Source organism: Seriola dumerili, unplaced genomic scaffold, assembly GCF_002260705.1.
Source record: "Seriola dumerili isolate Sdu_G_001 unplaced genomic scaffold, Sdu_1.0 BDQW01000219.1, whole genome shotgun sequence".
Classification (NCBI taxonomy): domain Eukaryota; kingdom Metazoa; phylum Chordata; class Actinopteri; order Carangiformes; family Carangidae; genus Seriola; species Seriola dumerili.
Genome location: NW_019174474.1, coordinates 8,018,653 through 8,035,564, shown reverse-complemented (window position 1 = coordinate 8,035,564; position 16,912 = coordinate 8,018,653). Strand labels below are relative to the sequence as shown.

The 16,912-nt window shown below is 40.4% G+C and overlaps 1 protein-coding gene across 1 annotated transcript in view; it reads left to right on the top strand.

Moving 5' to 3' along the window:
• abcc8 (ATP binding cassette subfamily C member 8) overlaps positions 1-16,912 on the top strand; it is a 53,533-nt gene that overhangs the window by 6,020 nt on the left and 30,601 nt on the right. The window contains exons 4-11 of the mRNA XM_022754299.1: positions 2,215-2,336; positions 3,905-4,071; positions 6,158-6,400; positions 9,164-9,352; positions 11,120-11,284; positions 11,397-11,552; positions 15,067-15,201; positions 16,245-16,407. Coding sequence (XP_022610020.1) covers positions 2,215-2,336; positions 3,905-4,071; positions 6,158-6,400; positions 9,164-9,352; positions 11,120-11,284; positions 11,397-11,552; positions 15,067-15,201; positions 16,245-16,407 — 1,340 coding nt within the window. The remainder of the gene's footprint in view (positions 1-2,214; positions 2,337-3,904; positions 4,072-6,157; positions 6,401-9,163; positions 9,353-11,119; positions 11,285-11,396; positions 11,553-15,066; positions 15,202-16,244; positions 16,408-16,912) is intronic.

Genomic DNA, 16,912 nt, shown 5'->3' with positions numbered 1-16,912 from the left:
ACTTTGAAGTTCTGTGTATAACACTGTGCCATAATTACTTTTAATATAGTGATTTCTAATAACCAGATGAAACCAAGAGCGAGATAATGATCCTGCAATCTGTTTTGTGTGCCACTCGATTAGATTTTGGAGGGAGTTTGCTTCATTGTTGTGTGACATTGTTCTCCTCAGAGTATTGGTAATTGCTCACAGTGCTCATCTAATCAGAGATTGTTTAATGAGAGACGAGAGGAGATGGGAGGAGAATACAATTCACTGTGATGAACAATTCACCAACAGCTATTTATCAACTCTGTCTCTATATAACAATTGCTCAGTTATGCTAACTAGAGGATAGCATGCTTTAAGTCTGTGTGTTGCTGAGATGGGCTGTAGATGGTGTGGAAGTGTAGCGGCAATCCTTTTTGTAGGAACGGGCTACATGAGTCTCTTATAATCCAAAATAAAACCATATGTTTTATGTTTAGTTTGTTATTTGTAAAGACTTACCATAAAGATGAACCGACTAGATTTTGGTGGTCTAAGGTCAAAGGTCAAGGTCACGTTTCATTACATCTGGCAAGTCAAGGTCACTGTGACCTCACAAAACAAACTTTTTTGGCCATAACAAGAATTAATTGGCACAATTTAACACAAATGTCTAATAGTATAAAATAATGAAATGATGACATTTTATATCCAAACAGTCAAAGGTCAACCTCACTGTGACATCATAATGTTATCCAAAAACACCTCTGGGCATTATTCAGCACTGTAACTAAGGGACAGAGGGGGAGCTATTTACCATATTTCTTGCAACTGGACTGGTTGGCGGAGGCATACAACTACAAGGTGATAATTCTAGTTCTTGGTTAAAATGATGAGTTGTGTAAATTTTATTGTCCAGTACAATGGTAGATAACTATATATATAAATAAATATATATCGCACTATTGTACCAACAGAAAAACGAAGTGTCATGGTTCAGCCTTGAAAAGGAAAACAAAAGAGCAGCTGAAAGTCGGTCGAGGCTAATGTTAACCCAGGAGTGTGGTGGGCCTTCAGTTTGCAAGCTATAATTAATGGAGTTTGCTTTGAGATGATTTAGACTGCAAATAGGACAAGACTTGTAATTAGGGACAGGGTGGTAGACGGGGTCCTGTCTCCTCTGGTAGTGCAGTCCACCAACTGAAAGTGGGGAGAGTCTTGTCCAGTTTAAGTCCCTAGAGATCACCAAGAAAGCACTTCAAAGCTAAACCAAAAGCAGATGATTACTTTGTAAATGTAACATAGTACACTGTTTTTATATGAGCAGCAGATATGTAGCAGTACATCATTTGCTGTCTCTAGGGTTTCTGAGAACAGTGGCTCACACAGATGTTAAATTGAGCCAGTTAGCATCTGTGCCAGCTGCAGCCAAATGTAGGTGTTTTGACTGAACTTCCTCAACCGTACAGAATGCAGCCACTACACACATGCTTCAATTAAACTCTAACACCACAAGAAATGACAACAACAACAACAACGAGTCAAGCTGTGCCTGTATTTTCATACTGTTTGTCCCCTCTCTGCCTGCCTGCTTGAGACTTTTACTGAGGTGTATGTCAGATAAAGTTGACGTATTAGTCACAGGATTTACACATGCATAGACACAGGGAGCTATACATCTGGATGTAGAGAGCCCATATCTGCTGTCTCTCTCTCTCTCTAAATCCCACACCTCCTTGTTATCTGTTTCTCTCTCCTTCATTCTGTCTGGACCATATGCGTCCTGTTGTTGTTTAATGTAGTGAGTCTATGCGTAACAGGGCCCAGTAAACACTCAGGATTACTGTTTATCAGCCATCTCTGCAGACTGGAGGCAGGTGATCGCATTTGAGTGATTGTTACTGAAGTGAGTAAAAGAGCTCTCCATCTGCTCGCCACTCCACTGGCTTCAGTGCTTTGCTTAATATCTCGGGACGGTTGTTTATGTCCCTCCGTGTGTATGTATGTGAATGTGTGTGGCATGTACATCCATACATTATAATACATACAAATGAGTTGCACGTGGTTATACATGCTCCAGCTTGATCAAGACAGTGGAGAAAAAAAAGCCACACTGGTTAGAGAGCCAAACATGCATTTCAAACCCTGATGTCTCCAGTACTTTGCCTCATCGATGTTATAAATTTGTGCCAGTCATTCTGTGCCCACTCTAATCCTTTTCTTTCTCTATCTGACATTCATTTGCAGATTCAGCCAATCTCTCCATCTTCACCTGTACATGCCTGCAGGTCTGGCCTTCATGGCTGGCATCACTTCTATTATCTACTATCATAACATTGAGACCTCCAACTTCCCCAAACTTCTATTAGGTACCGTATTCTTAAAGTCAGCTATCATTTGTTTATTAATCATTTACCTGTTTTTTTTTTTTTTTTATTTACTCTGAGGAAAGGTTTACTGAATACAACTGAACACAATCTTATACTGTTGGTCTTTGTGTAGCTCTGCTGAACACCCAGTCAGGGTTTCAAACAAGAGCCCAGAGCTTTTTGTGGCATCAGAATCTGATTAAGTCTTATGAAAATGATACTGAATAGTGATCAGGGCTTATAAAGCCAAGATTAACCAAACAATGAAATTGAAAACTGAACCTTGCCAACTCTTTTAGTTCAGAGCAACAAAAGATTCAAATTGCATTATTAGCTTTTCAGGATGATATAATTATAAAATGACACAACCGGGTCAGTGCAACCATTTACAGATGAATGGTTCATTACAGTCAGATAAGACTGCAAAATGATTGAGTGATTGTTATATCAATTAGTGTACTTGTACTGCTCCGGGTAGATATTAATTGTCACTTCTCATCAAGAAATTGAGTTTTAGCTGGAAGATTTGCACTATTCTTGTTGTTCATGGTTAGAAATAGTTCTTGTAATTACAATCATTACAACTCTGTATGGCCTGTGAGAATTAGTACACGATAATGAAATTTCCCCATGGCAATGATGCAAGATAAGTTTTTCTTGTGAAATAAGAAATGCACGAGAACATTGTATGAACACTGTTTTTGTTCAGTTGTCAAACAATGATTTCTCTTTATAAATCCATATCTCACCCTAAGCACTTCCTCAACTGTTCACACAGTTTTTCTTTCCTCTTCACGCATCATTTACTCATCAATGTTCAGCTCTCAGTGCTTTACTTGCTGCTCACATCACATTGCTGAGCCGCTTTGGGCTTTCAGGTCTCCATGTCGTCTCCTGAGGAGAAGTTGCAGAGCGGCGCTGGGTTCATCATTGCATGAACAATAGTTAATCTTCTGAACCGAGGCTCTGCAGTTGACCCTCATGCCGATACTATTGTCACGGTATAGATGTTCTTCATTACAAAGAAGTGAACACTAAATGAATCTGCTGCAGAGTCTGTTAGCCCACAGTGTAATCATTCCCTGACAACGCTCCTCTTTTATCACTGTCAGTCTCTCATTATTTACTCCAGTAAACCTGTTGGAATGATTTGATGTGACTCTATCAAAATATCTGCATGCTATTTACTGGATTAATGGTGTTGACACTGGCACACACATTATTGACATCTGAGGAGAGGAGGAAAGGGAGAATAGTAGGGTGAAGAAAGGAAAGACAAAAGAAGTACAATAGTGAAGTGCTTGCAATAAATGACAGCTGACATCACAGCTAATGTCAAAGTACTGAAACATGAAATGATGCCTACACAAAAACAGCAGTGAAGAATTCATGACAAATTATATCATCAGCTGTGCCATGGCTGTATTTATGAGACTGTGACAACGGATGCTTGGATATTGCACAAATCCAGTTTCAGTGTCACTGGTGACAAACAGTCAGGGCAATTTATCTTTTAGCCTTGTCTGGTGAGTTGCTATGTCTCTCTGATCCCCGCTAAATCTCCTCAGCCCTGCTGATCTACTGGGTGCTGGCCTTTACCATGAAGACCATCAAGTTTGCCAAATACACAGAGCATGGCATCGGCCCCAGGCAGCTACGCTACTGCATCACTGGTCTGCTGGTGCTGCTATATGGACTACTACTTGCTGTGGAGATCAATGTCATCCTGGGCAGGGTGAGTATATGTCTGTGTGTACGTGTTGTCATGTGTCTGCAGGCATGTGTAGCCATCTGATTGCAGCTTGTTTTTAGATACAGTCACCTCAACTTCTTTGCATGTGAAATCCAACTGGCCCAATTGGGTCAGTGATCAGTAAAGCTGGGGTTAAATACAGGTTGGATCCAACGATGCTTCATGTTTGTTTTTCTTTGTCACCCACGTTGAGCCATTAATAAGGTCATTGCTAATGAGACAGTTGTCATTGCTGTTGTTTTTGCTAGCATATAACAAGATGTGGAGATGACATCAGGAATCACACGGAACCTAAATGTTTCTCATGAAATTTGTGGATTGTTTCAGTTTTATTTTCAGCTTTATTTCTTTGCTTGCCTTTTGCAGATTATAATGATGCATTTACATAGTAAAAAAAAAACACATAAATATATGGAATTAGAAGCAATAACACTAATCTACAGCTAATGGTTCTGTAAGGCTGTACTGGCACAGTGGTGCTTTGAGCTGAATGATAATGCTAACATGCTCACACTGACAATGCTAATGCTGATGTTTAGCAGGTATAATGCTTATCGTGTTCACCATCTTAGTTAAATGTGTTTTCATGCCAACGTTTGTTACTTATCACTAAACACAGAGTACAGCTGACGCTTCTTGGGAATATTATTAGTTTTGCAGGAATTTGGTCCTAAAGTGAAATCTTGATCTGATGATACGGTGGGATGAAAAGTTAATGTTACAATCAGAGGAGGAGACATTAAAGTCTGCACCATATTTTATGGCCTAAAACCAACAATTTCACCAAAAACCAAAGATTTTGACCTTGCTTTGGTGCTCGATGAAAGGTCATTTAGGATTCATCCTCTGGGGACCATATTTCATGTTAATCCATCCAGATCAAACTAGTGAACTGACCAACATTGCCAACACGTTTGTAAAGGAACAAAAACACAAAGTTCTCAAGAGAAATTAAACTAAAATGAGGCAAGAAAGAAATAAGTTCAACGAGAGTCATAAAACGACGGTCAAAAGCAAATATAAGGGATTTTTTTTACATGAAAGCAAAAACATCCTCTCAGCTTTGTCAAACAGACTGTGAGAGCCTCCGGCTGCCATCCGGCTCATATGTGGTTCAGAGGTGTGCAGACTGGTGCCACACAAGACAATGACAGAGATGTGATCAAAGATATTATTGATAATTGGTTCTGAAAGTGGAATGAACCTTAATGTTTCTTTCTTACCATGTTTCTGGCTGTAATGTATCGATCATACAACAGAAAACAAAACAAAAAACTGGTTTACACTTTTTGTGTGAACAGCAAAGATAGAGATTTTCCCGTCACACCCTGCGCTGGGTCTCTTGAAGAACATACCGTGTTAAAACTGTTAATGACTGTTAAAGAAATCTCTCAAAATAGATCATCATAAAAATAGGCGTTTTATGAGACCTACCACATAATAATTTATTTATGTTTAAAAATAGTCCAGTGTTTGGACTTTTTCCATGGTAATTCATCTGCCAGTCACTAACCTAGTTTCTATAAATCTTAAAAACACACATTACTCAACTCTGCGGACTTTGTTTCATTATTTTGTCTAGACATACAGTAATACACTGTGAAGTTCCACTTGGTCGTATCTATTCTTTTCAGTTCGTTCTATTCTGTTTTTTTAATTGATTATAAAACTGGTTTATTGGTTGTAGAAGTACAATGAAATGAAAATGTGAAATGTAAAGCCTTGCCAAGATTCAACAATAGCTACTGTGATATCAGACAACCCGTAATTAATACGAAATAGAAGCAATTTATCTTTCAGCAGCTGTATTTAACCCCACTAATAAGAGTGTGTTCAGCTGTCATATCCATTATGTTGTAGCTCTCATATGCAGTACAGAGAAAATTATATTTATTATCTCCATAGATGTTGTCACTGATGACTAGATGTTTCTGTTTCATTTAATGTCTAATCAGTAGTTGCATGTTTTTACATTCACCCTTGGTTTTCAGGTCACTGCAGACGACACAGTGGTTTAAATGAAAAATCTTGTCTTTCTGTCCTTTTTTTCTTTTGTCTTTTCTCGCAGCGCTACATGTGTTTCGCCAACCCCACAGAGGTGAAGCCCCCTGAGGACCTTCAGGACCTCGGGGTTCGTTTCCTGCAGCCTTTCGTTAACCTGTTGTCCAAAGCCACCTACTGGTGGATGAACACTTTCATTACCTCCGCCCACAGACGACCCATCGACCTCAAGGTCATCGGCAAACTGCCCATTGCGATGAGAGCCCTCACAAACTATATAAAGTTACGCACAGCCTTCGAAGACCAGAAGGTGAGTGCACCGACTGACCGGTTAAATGTTCTGTGAACAGTATGGGCTTGATGTCTAGTGCTTGAATCAACTTAGCCCATGGATCAGTGTGAAAAGGCATCAAAAGACACACAGCTCACATGAAACTCAACCAATATGAGTTACATGAGTTTGCTGTGCCATTTTCCACCATGTGCATTTGCAAAGAAACTTGTGTTCATTCTGTAATATCAGGGAATATAAAATTTCCCCAGCCCCAAGTTTAATATCTAATATCTAATATAAAAGCATCACTCTCTTCTTTGCAGTATCAGAGGATGATCTGTATGCTGGAAAAGAAATCTGCAAGATGGAGCGATGATATTTGTTTGTTTCCCATGAAGTCTAGTTTCTGTCAGAAGCAAAATGCTTAACCATTTTGTACACAAATACCGGAACAAAAGTCTGCATGTTAAGGGTCCTTGTGTTGTTTAAAGCAAACCTACTTGGGCAAATCGGAAACAGCAGAAAACTGCTACTGTCGTTCTCCTAATGCTGTGGTTATCATCAGGGGATCAGCTTGGATCTTCCAATGACAGACACAAATAAGGTTTTAAGTATTTATGTAAGCTTAGAGTGCAGCTCGTTTTATTTATTTATTTATTTACTGTTGTTTGATACAGCTGTTCTCATAAAAAAGTTGATCTCTGTCCTGTGATGACTCACTTCTAGCTGGACTGGGACCATTAAACTGTAGTCAGACGTCACATGATGATGATTGGTCGACACTGTAAACACTGAAATGTCACACTGACCGTATATATGCACACATGTACATGTGCTCAGGATTATTCTTTCTCACACAGTCGTGTAATTACTTTTTTTAATTTGAAAAACATCACGACATTTAACATGGTTCCTTCACTGTCACTGTTAAGGCTGCTGTTTTTTGCTGGTGTTGGTTTGTGCTTCTGCATGCTGTAAGGAGTAACATCTTTGCTCCTCCAGGAATGTAAATGAATATCAGAAAACTTGAATCCGCGGCTGGCTCCAGCATTTCTGTGTGAAATGAAATACTGGCACTTTTTCAGACCCCCCTGTATCTTTTGCAAAGTTGATATATAGGCCAGTCTTCAATACAGCTCTTCCAAATTACAGTCCCTGGACAATAGGAAAGTATGAAATGAAATCAGTTTTCCAGTTATTAAGATAATGTAATCTGTTTGGTAGAGAATTGAACTGGCTGTCCCATCCTTCTTTTCTCTACTCTGCTTTGAGATTACTGCTCTCCCCCCTGAGGTGGTGTTCCTCCAGTCTTATTAATGCAGTCCAAGCTGAGGATGTTTCCTCGTTATTCTTCCTCTTCCTCTCTCCCGTCTCACTTTTGGAGCACGTGTCAGGGGTCGGAGGTGAAGGGCCTCCTCTGCAGGGTCATCGTTTTCCAGTGTTTGGAAGGTCACAGAGATTCGTCACTGATGCGTGTGCGTCCGGTGTGAACGCAACCCCATTTCCTTCCGGCAGGAGCGAGGGATGAGAGAGATTGAGAGATCCCAGTGGAGAGGTGGGGGGGTGGGGCACTTAGAGGAGAGCCTGGAAGCACCGGGTCATTCCCATTCTACTGTGAACGAGGCGACATCCCGACCCCTGCGGGGGTGAAAGCACTGCACTTCATGGGAAGCTACTTTCACTCCGCGTGTGTGAGAATGAAACATCCTCCTCCTCTGTTGTTTGAACCTGAGGTAGAAAAAAAAGCACATGTGTTTCTGTACATTTGTGAGAGTGTATATGTATGTGTGTGAGTGTGTGTGTGTGTGTGTGTGTGTGTGTGTGTGTGTGTGTGTGTGTGTGCGTGTGGGTGTATGTGATACACAGTGACACATTTCGAATGAAGGCTGAGGATCTTTATGAGCTCAAATGGGAAGATAGTGATACATGATGATGGTCACGTCTGTTCTCACAGTTCTGAGAATGACTCAGTCATGTTCACAGAGATGTGCACACATATACACACAAACACACACAAACACACACAAACACACATACAAACATGTGCACAGTGAAATGCTCTGGGAGTGTTTACTCCACCGTGACAGTCCAGATGTTTTCCTCTGATCACTGCTAATGGACTCACTGAACCAAGCTGTTATGTTGTTTGTGAAGTTGATATATTTTGGCCATTATTAATGAATATAAAATGAGATCAGTAGCTCTCCCAGGCTGTCTTGGAAATCTATTTAACCCCCAAAGTGATCTTTTAATCTCTTAAGATTCTCTGTCATTTAAGGTTATCTGAGACCCTTTAACTTCTTTTTCGGTTGCTGCGAAATCCTCCTACTCTACAACACTGGCATGGTTTCCCAGCATCATTAGTTACAGAGCATTTATAAATGACTAACTGAGCTTCACTGTGAAACTCACCATTAATCACTGCATCCCACAATGCAGCAGCAGAAGCGGCATCAGCAGTGACTTGACCTAATTTTGCAGGTTTCTGTTGCAGCGGTGGATCGACTCCGGAGTTGGATCCAGCTTTTATGTTCAAGCAATTACTTCCTCTTGCTCTGTTAGCAGACTCTTATTGTCCGACCTATTTTCTCCGTCTTTTATTCTGCAGTCACTTCAGTTCCAGAGAGGAATGGCTGTGCAGTGTTTGCTATTTTGATTTATCTCTGCTAACAAGTAAGATACGCTGCATTCATCAGATGACATTCAGCATCTGAATGCAGCTTATTTCTACTCAATGTATTCACTCAGCCTGCGGATATTTTTCTACTTCTGTCCCTCTTCTTTTTTATCTTTCTTCAGAGGCCTCAGGGCACAGCGCCCCAGGGTCCAAAGTGGATCTGGCAGGCCTTGAGGAAAGCATTTGGCAGACCTCTCATCCTCAGCATCACATTCCGCTTCCTGGCCGACCTGCTGGGCTTCGCCGGTCCTCTCTGCATCTCTGGCATCGTCCACCACATCAGCAAGGACAACCGCACCATTCAGCAACCGGTGAGGGCTCTACCACACTGCCATGCACACAGGAGTATAACATAACACAGGAAGTGAAATTAATTTTTTATTCAAAAATTACCCAAAGGATTCAAGCATATTATATTCCTTATCACTAGTAATTTGTGATAACACCCGATTCACTGAAGAAGGCTGTGGGATACAACAGTAGGCTCCAGAGATAGTGGGTAAACCTTGAGTTTAGAATATTTTAACACATTTATAATGGAGATTTACTTGAGTGGATGTACAGCAAGGCAGAGGTTGGGTACAGACATTACAGGTGAAACACAGATCTTGTTTATTGTGTGTGTGTTACCATATCGATTGTAAAGTTACTTCAGTTTCTGTTTGTAGAAAACTCCTCAATGACATTAACAGTTTCTGTTATAGTTTCACCTTCATGGGGTTATCTTGTTCCAATAATGCATGTCTACATCCTGCCATAACAGCCTGAAAACTTGGTTTCAAATAGTTACCAAGATGCAGTTTGGAGGGGGAAAGGGATCGTTAGTTATTGAATATTAAGAGTTTAACAGTCAACAACCAGATCTGCTTCATCAGGCCTGTTTGGATGTGTTTTGATCAGACCTGACTGACAGTACTGGCAGCATAAGCAAACGCCCACTTCAAAGAAGTGACAAGACAGAAATTGAAAATGTAAAATAAACCAAACCAAAAATTGGGTGTTGATGTGGAAGCCTATCACTCAACATAAAAATTTCAGTTTCACAGCCTTTGACATTTGACAATAATAATCATAATTAATTTACTTAGCTTTACTTTAACCTTGTTCAACATTAAGTACAGGGAAGTTTAAGTCTTAAAATGTCACATGACAAGCTGTGTGTGAACATATGTAGTTTAGACGTGGTGAGGTTGGCACAAAGAAAAGACACCTTCGGCAGACATCACGGGAACGTCACATGGCTTCCTCCTGCCTCTCAAAGGTCACACTTCCACTTTGATGAGATGTTTATGATACCCTCTCTGTCCGGTACGCCTGCCCGATGGCACACTAATTTAAGCCTCGTCAAATATTTATAAGAATTATTGCTGCTGGAGCTGTCTCGGTTTCTTAGATTCCACACAGACATGCCAGACGGCCACATCAGACAGCCACTCAGGCTGCAAGAATAACTTCCACATGTTCAGTGGAACATCAAAAGTTAATTGAAAATGTTAAAAAAAAAAAGACTCTCAGAATAATTGTTCTCGACACTGTGTCATTCTGGAGAGAAGACTGAAAATAGGCCTGTTGTTAAAATAGTAATGATTTCAGCCAGTCAGTCTGTGGCAGTGTAGTGTTTCTGGGTTTATATAGAGTGAAAAATATATGCTTCTGGGGATAGAATGACAATGCAATAGCAAAGAGGTGCTTTCCTAATCAATAATTTGTTGTCCCTGCTGGGAGAATGATCTATTCCTGATGCAAAATTAATTAATATGAACCACATTCTTCTTTGGTTTCCAACTCACACTCTACATATCTGCTGTGTAATGTACAGCTCCGGGTCACTTCATTTCCACATGCTGTACCATATCCTGTTGTGAAATGATACATTCTAAATTCATGCTGGTTCTTTTGACATTTGAAGTGATAAACAGCAACAGCAACAGTTTCAGTTCAAAATTCATTATTGGCTGAAACTCTCCAAGTCACATCCAGTCCTACAGAGTACAGTCTGTGTGAATGACCTTGCTGCCTTACAAACAATGATAAACCGGTCGATACCCCCCCCTCTCCCTACTTGCCTGTGCTTCCAGATGAGGTTGCTCGGTATCTATTTCATTTCCTCCAAGGAGTTTCTGGAGAATGCGTATGTGCTGGCTGTGCTGCTCTTCTTTGCCCTTCTCCTGCAGAGGACCTTCCTCCAGGCCTCCTACTATGTGGCCATTGAAACAGGCATCAACCTGCGCGGGGCCATACAGGTACAGGATTTTAGAGAAAGTCTTCAGGCGACTTTTAACCAAACATTCATGAGTTTATTGAGGTTCTACTGTGTGTTCACATGGATCCCAATGTGCCTGTCCTCCTTCACAGACAAAAATCTACAACAAGATCATGCGTCTGTGTACCTCCAATATGTCAATGGGCGAGCTAACTGTTGCTCAGATCTGCAACCTGGTTGCCATAGATACCAACCAGCTCATGTGGTTCTTCTTCCTGTGTCCTAACCTGTGGGCCATGCCAGTACAGGTAAGAAACATGTTTGAGTTATTAAGGCAGATTTATTGACAACGCATGTCCTGCTATAGATACCTACATCTCAGGCTTAAATTTCACCCACTGATTGTAGCACTGAAACACTAGCACAGGACTTTCACACAGGATTATTATGTTACCATGACGACAATGGTCCTCTTAGATAAAGAAAGTACCAAACCACAATCTTTTCCCAAACCTAACCAAACTGCGACTGTTCCATAACCTTAGCCACGTGTTTAATACTGTTGCCATGGCGACTGAGGTCCGGTATGCCTGTCGCTAGCATGCCCCTATAGATTGTATCAGAGGGTAGAGACAAATGATCTGTACGGTCGTTTAGGTTGGAGGTCTTGTTGGTTATCTCTGTAGATGTTGTAGCCCCCGACTTACAGTTACTTAAAGTTACAGCTGCTGCTGCTACGTGTGTGGGCTCGTTTCACGCACAACTATGAATCAAGTTTTACGTTGTGTTACAGTGCATTGTGTAATATTATTATATATTATAATGTTATTTTGTGTTATGAACATGTTTTGCCATTTTTCTGTTTTCTATTACTGCATTGCACTTTCATTGTATATTGCACTGTTTTCTGTGTGGTAAATCCAAGTAAGCTGTGTTTGAAAGGTGTTTGTTTACACAGGATATTAGTGTGCTGTGTTGCGCTGCATGTTGCCTTCATTGTTGTGTATCTTGCTGTACGTCTTTCCCCATGTGACTCACAGTATAGGGCAAACCAGGAAATAAAGAGTGTCAGGTGTTACAGCCCCTGTGGAAGTTAGAACAGATTTACTGCAAATGTGTGCAGTTGATTGTAAGCCTGTGACCTTCATGCTTTGTAATGTTGCCCTATAAGTGGATTGTGCAATTCATGTCAACCAGTACTGTAGAATCAATGTCGTTATTCATATACCATTAAGTCCTCAGGAGAAATTGGGATTGACGACAGACATCGTGGTAAATAATAAAAAATACAATTTCAGCAAACCCTGGAGGTCAGTTGGTTTCTCATGGACGTTCAGTAACGCAGGAAACCTGTGGGGCTTTGTGTTTGAAACTGAACTTTATTTCCTTCTTCTTCTCAGTCTTTATCTCTCTCTCTCTCTATCTCTCTCTTTATCTTATCCTGGATCATTTTTCATGTCATAATTACCTCCCTCTTTTCATTCTTATCAAACAGATGGAACAGTTTTGCTTTTAATGAACACAGTCATTGAGAGAAGGAAATGGAGGTGATTTAGAAATGAAAACTGTCACATCATTTATATTGTAGACACTCATACACTCAATGGTCTGGTGGCGATGAACATCCCAAAGATGTGTTTCTCTCTTCATGAAATGGTTTGAAGCAGGTTATCATTCTGAAATGCTAAAACGATGATAGAGAAACACAAGCATGACTCCTAGGGTTCAAAACACAACCTGCATAATGTTTTAAAGACAAAATTACACAAAATTACACACACAGTTTTTAACTGGCAGCATCATCTATTGACATTTCAATGGCATTTGATATATTGTATAGACTCTCACCAAAAATGTATCTGTTATATTTATGAATAAAAGGACAGAGCAAACACAGCAGGTTTGGGAACAGGCTGTGTTATCTCCTTCAGTGACAGTATAAGCCTGCCGGTTCCTCTGAGGCTTGAGCTGTATTAGTATTCTCCATCTGTACCTGCCTTTCTGGCCCAAACTGTGAATGAATCCGTTGTGTTTTGATTTTTACTGTCTCCTTCCCTGATGGCACATGTCACTAGGTTTTTTAAAGTTGGCTAGCGAACTCAGATGTGTCAGTTGCTTTCTATGTCTCTTTATCTTTGTGGCAGCTTCTAGTTGTCAACATTGTTTTTCAATTAAATTACTTACAGACATTGTAGGAGCTTAGCCAAGGAGGCTTAGCATACATCGTGTTCAGTATTGGGCTTTTTCCTTGGCATGGAAAATCACAGGTGAAACAAATGTTGTAGTTCTACATAAAATAATGCTAATCACCAATCACTAACAAATGCATACCAGTATCTACAGAGAACATTGTCGTGTAAAGCTGAAATGATTAGCTGATTAATTGATTGGCTGTTTGACAGAAAATCAAATCCCTAATTCCAGCTTTTCAACTGTGAGGATTTGCTGCTTTTCCGCATTATGTGATAGTAAACAGAATGACTGAACTGAGCTTCAGAGTTTTTGTCAGACAAAATAAGCAGTTTGATGACATAACTGTTCCTGATGCAGCGCATTCAGTGTGTGAATGGACTGGAAAAGCACGATTTAAATACAGTCCATTAACCATCAGGCTTGACGAGATTGTTACAATTTTCACTATTTCCTGACATTTTATGAACCAGGAAATTAATTGAGAGAATATTTTTGCAGATTATTTGATAGATTATTTGTTGCAGCCGTATTTTCGTGCCTATTCTGTTTTTAGTTACTGGACAAAATGACCGCTGGGACGACCTTCCACAAAGGCAGAAGCAAAGTGATGTAGTTCTTAAGGGAAATGTTGCAGTGAGGAAGAGGTGTGGTGAATTTCGAGATTGTTTGTTAGTGTGAAGTTTTTTTTTTTTTTTTTTAACAACATACTGTTAAATCAGATGTGACACAGGTGAGAAGCTGTCAGACACTGTGTGGGATTTCATGGCGCTGCGACTGTACATTGCCATTGCCAATGCAAACACCGTGGTTACGCATGACTCACGCCTCAGAGGCAGCCACTGTAAAGAGGCTTTACTTTTAATAGAGCCATTACAAAGGAAAGAGAATAACATCCTGCTGTGCCTTTTCCCACCACCCACCTTGTCCTCAGTGGCACCCATTATCCTGTGACAGATGAAGGAGAGGGTGTGTGACTGTGAAATGTCACGTCCATCTCCATCTGGTTCTGAATGTCCTGGGGATTCTGAATCTAGCAGCATGCGCCCTGGGTGGCTGGTAGACTGCCAAGGACAGGTGGAAACATGACTCATTTCTCTTTCAAACCGGTAGAGAGAGAGAGAGTGTTATTGAGTGTGAAGGATGCTGAGCAGTGGAGGATTAGGACAGCTACATAGCCATAAATGTTTTAGTTTGATCATTCTTAATTTATCGTTACTGAATGATGGAGTAAAGAGTTGTGTTTTTGAAATCAAGAACCTTGTAGAAATTTGCCGCGTTGCATGTTCCGGTATTTGTAAGTATGTACGTATGAATGTCGGTGTATAAATAATAACGTGTCTTGAAAGGTTGTTGTCATTCAGTCAGCATGTGTTTTGTTCATAGCAGGTGTCAGAAATTCATTTTTAACTGTGTGTCACTTAATTAATCAGCATGTATGCTGATGATGACCTTGTTAAGCTCAAAGTCACTGCTTCTCACAGAGCGCTGCGCAGTGATCGTGTGGTTCTCATAAGGACAGTGGGGAGTGTTGTGTAACTGAAGGCTGCCTCGTGTAAAAAATCTCGTCTTGCTCTGTTTTCTTTCCACAAGGTTAAAATCATTTTCCTTCTTTCTTTCTTTCTGTCTCAGATTATTGTGGGAGTGATCCTGCTCTACTACCTCTTGGGAATCAGTGCCTTGATAGGAGCGACCGTCATCGCTGTGTTGGCTCCTGTACAATACTTTGTGGCAACAAAGCTGTCTCACACACAAAAGAGCACTCTGGTGAGTATAATCATTGGCCTTTTTTTATTTACAGGGATGTAGTGCTTTCACCAGTGTCTTTGGTCCACCCTCAATTATGTCGAAAGCTATTGTATGAATTGCCATTAACTTTTTAGAGACATTCATGGTCCCCAGAGGTTGAAGCCTATTGATTTTGTTCACCGCCTTTCTTTTGCTCTGTTGCTACTACGAGGTTGACATTTGTTTTTTAGTAAAAAAGACTGGACTGAACTATTGGCTGGATTTCTAAGAAATCTAAGACAGACATTCACAGTCCCCAGAGGATGAACCCTAATAACATTGGTGACAATTCCTCTAATGCCACTAGCAGGTAAACGTTTGTGTTTCAGAGTGAAATTTCTGTTGGATGGAATACCGTACAATTTACTTTGGACATCCAGGGTCTTTGTGAACTTTGATGATCTTTTTGATGTTGCTTTCATTTAGCAACATTATCAGTTCGGGTATACAGCTTGGTATATCTATCTGAGTTGGTTGTAGACTCTTAGTAGTAGTAGTAACTGGAGTAACTGGTTATTATTAATCTTTTCACTTGGTAAAGTGAAATTTAAACAGTGTCGCCTTCAGTGCGTGTGGGCTCTGAGCTGCCTCTGTTTCAAAGAGATCGTGCAGAACTTTGCAAACAATATAATCAATCAATATTGGTTTGTTCACACAGACACACTTAGCTGGACACTTCAAAATAACATTTGATTTATACAGGTAAAAGAAACATGTCACACAAGATGAGCTCGCCTTGCCTCAAGCCTTTCCTCTGCTGCCTCCAGCTGCTATAATGGTGCTATTCAATAACACTACTCAAATATAATCACACTGTTTCCCTCTTGATGTTGTTGGAGGATGATTTTATACCAGAGAGAGCATTTTGTTTTGATGGCTTAGCTTTTTGTTCGGGCAACTGAACCCTGACGGTAGAGGTGATTACACTCATGTTGCCCCCTGGCCGCACCTTTTATAGACCTTGATGTCCTTGATGTGTCAAATTACGGTTGTATAAACAAAGCGTCCCTCTCTGCTTTCAGGACTACTCCAGTGAGCGTCTGAAGAAGACCAATGAGCTTCTGCGGGGCATCAAGCTGCTGAAGCTATACGCCTGGGAGCACATTTTCTGTGACAGTGTGGAGGAGACAAGGTGCAAGGAGCTCACCAGCCTGCAGGCCTTCGCTCTTTACACATCCATATCCAGTGAGGCTCTTTGTTTGCTCTTCACACACTCAACTTTGCACAGCTGACATTTCATGAACTATTGCAAAGAATAAAATATTTCTTCCACATTTACAGGAAGGCACAATGCGTTACACCTTATTGTTGTCATACCTAATGTGTTTCTATTCTAAATCTAATTTTATCTCCATCAATACATATATTTCCACATATAATTATAAAACTGATTGAATGTGAATATAACTAATGTTTTATGCATTGCTAACAGGGATTATTGTACTTCCATTCACTTCCCATTTACGTAGGACTCCAGTGAACAATATGATCACTTAGTATGTGTTTGTTTTCCGCAGATTATCCTCCTTATCTTCTTCCACACTCTAGGATGAACTCTGGCTACAGTCTGCATGGCTCCAGTCTTGTAATAGACTGTGTCCAATTTAAGATAAATAATTGCAGATTTTAGGAAAGTGAGCAATCATAATTTCCTCCTTGACCTTTTATGAGAGTAGTGGAACAGAACAAA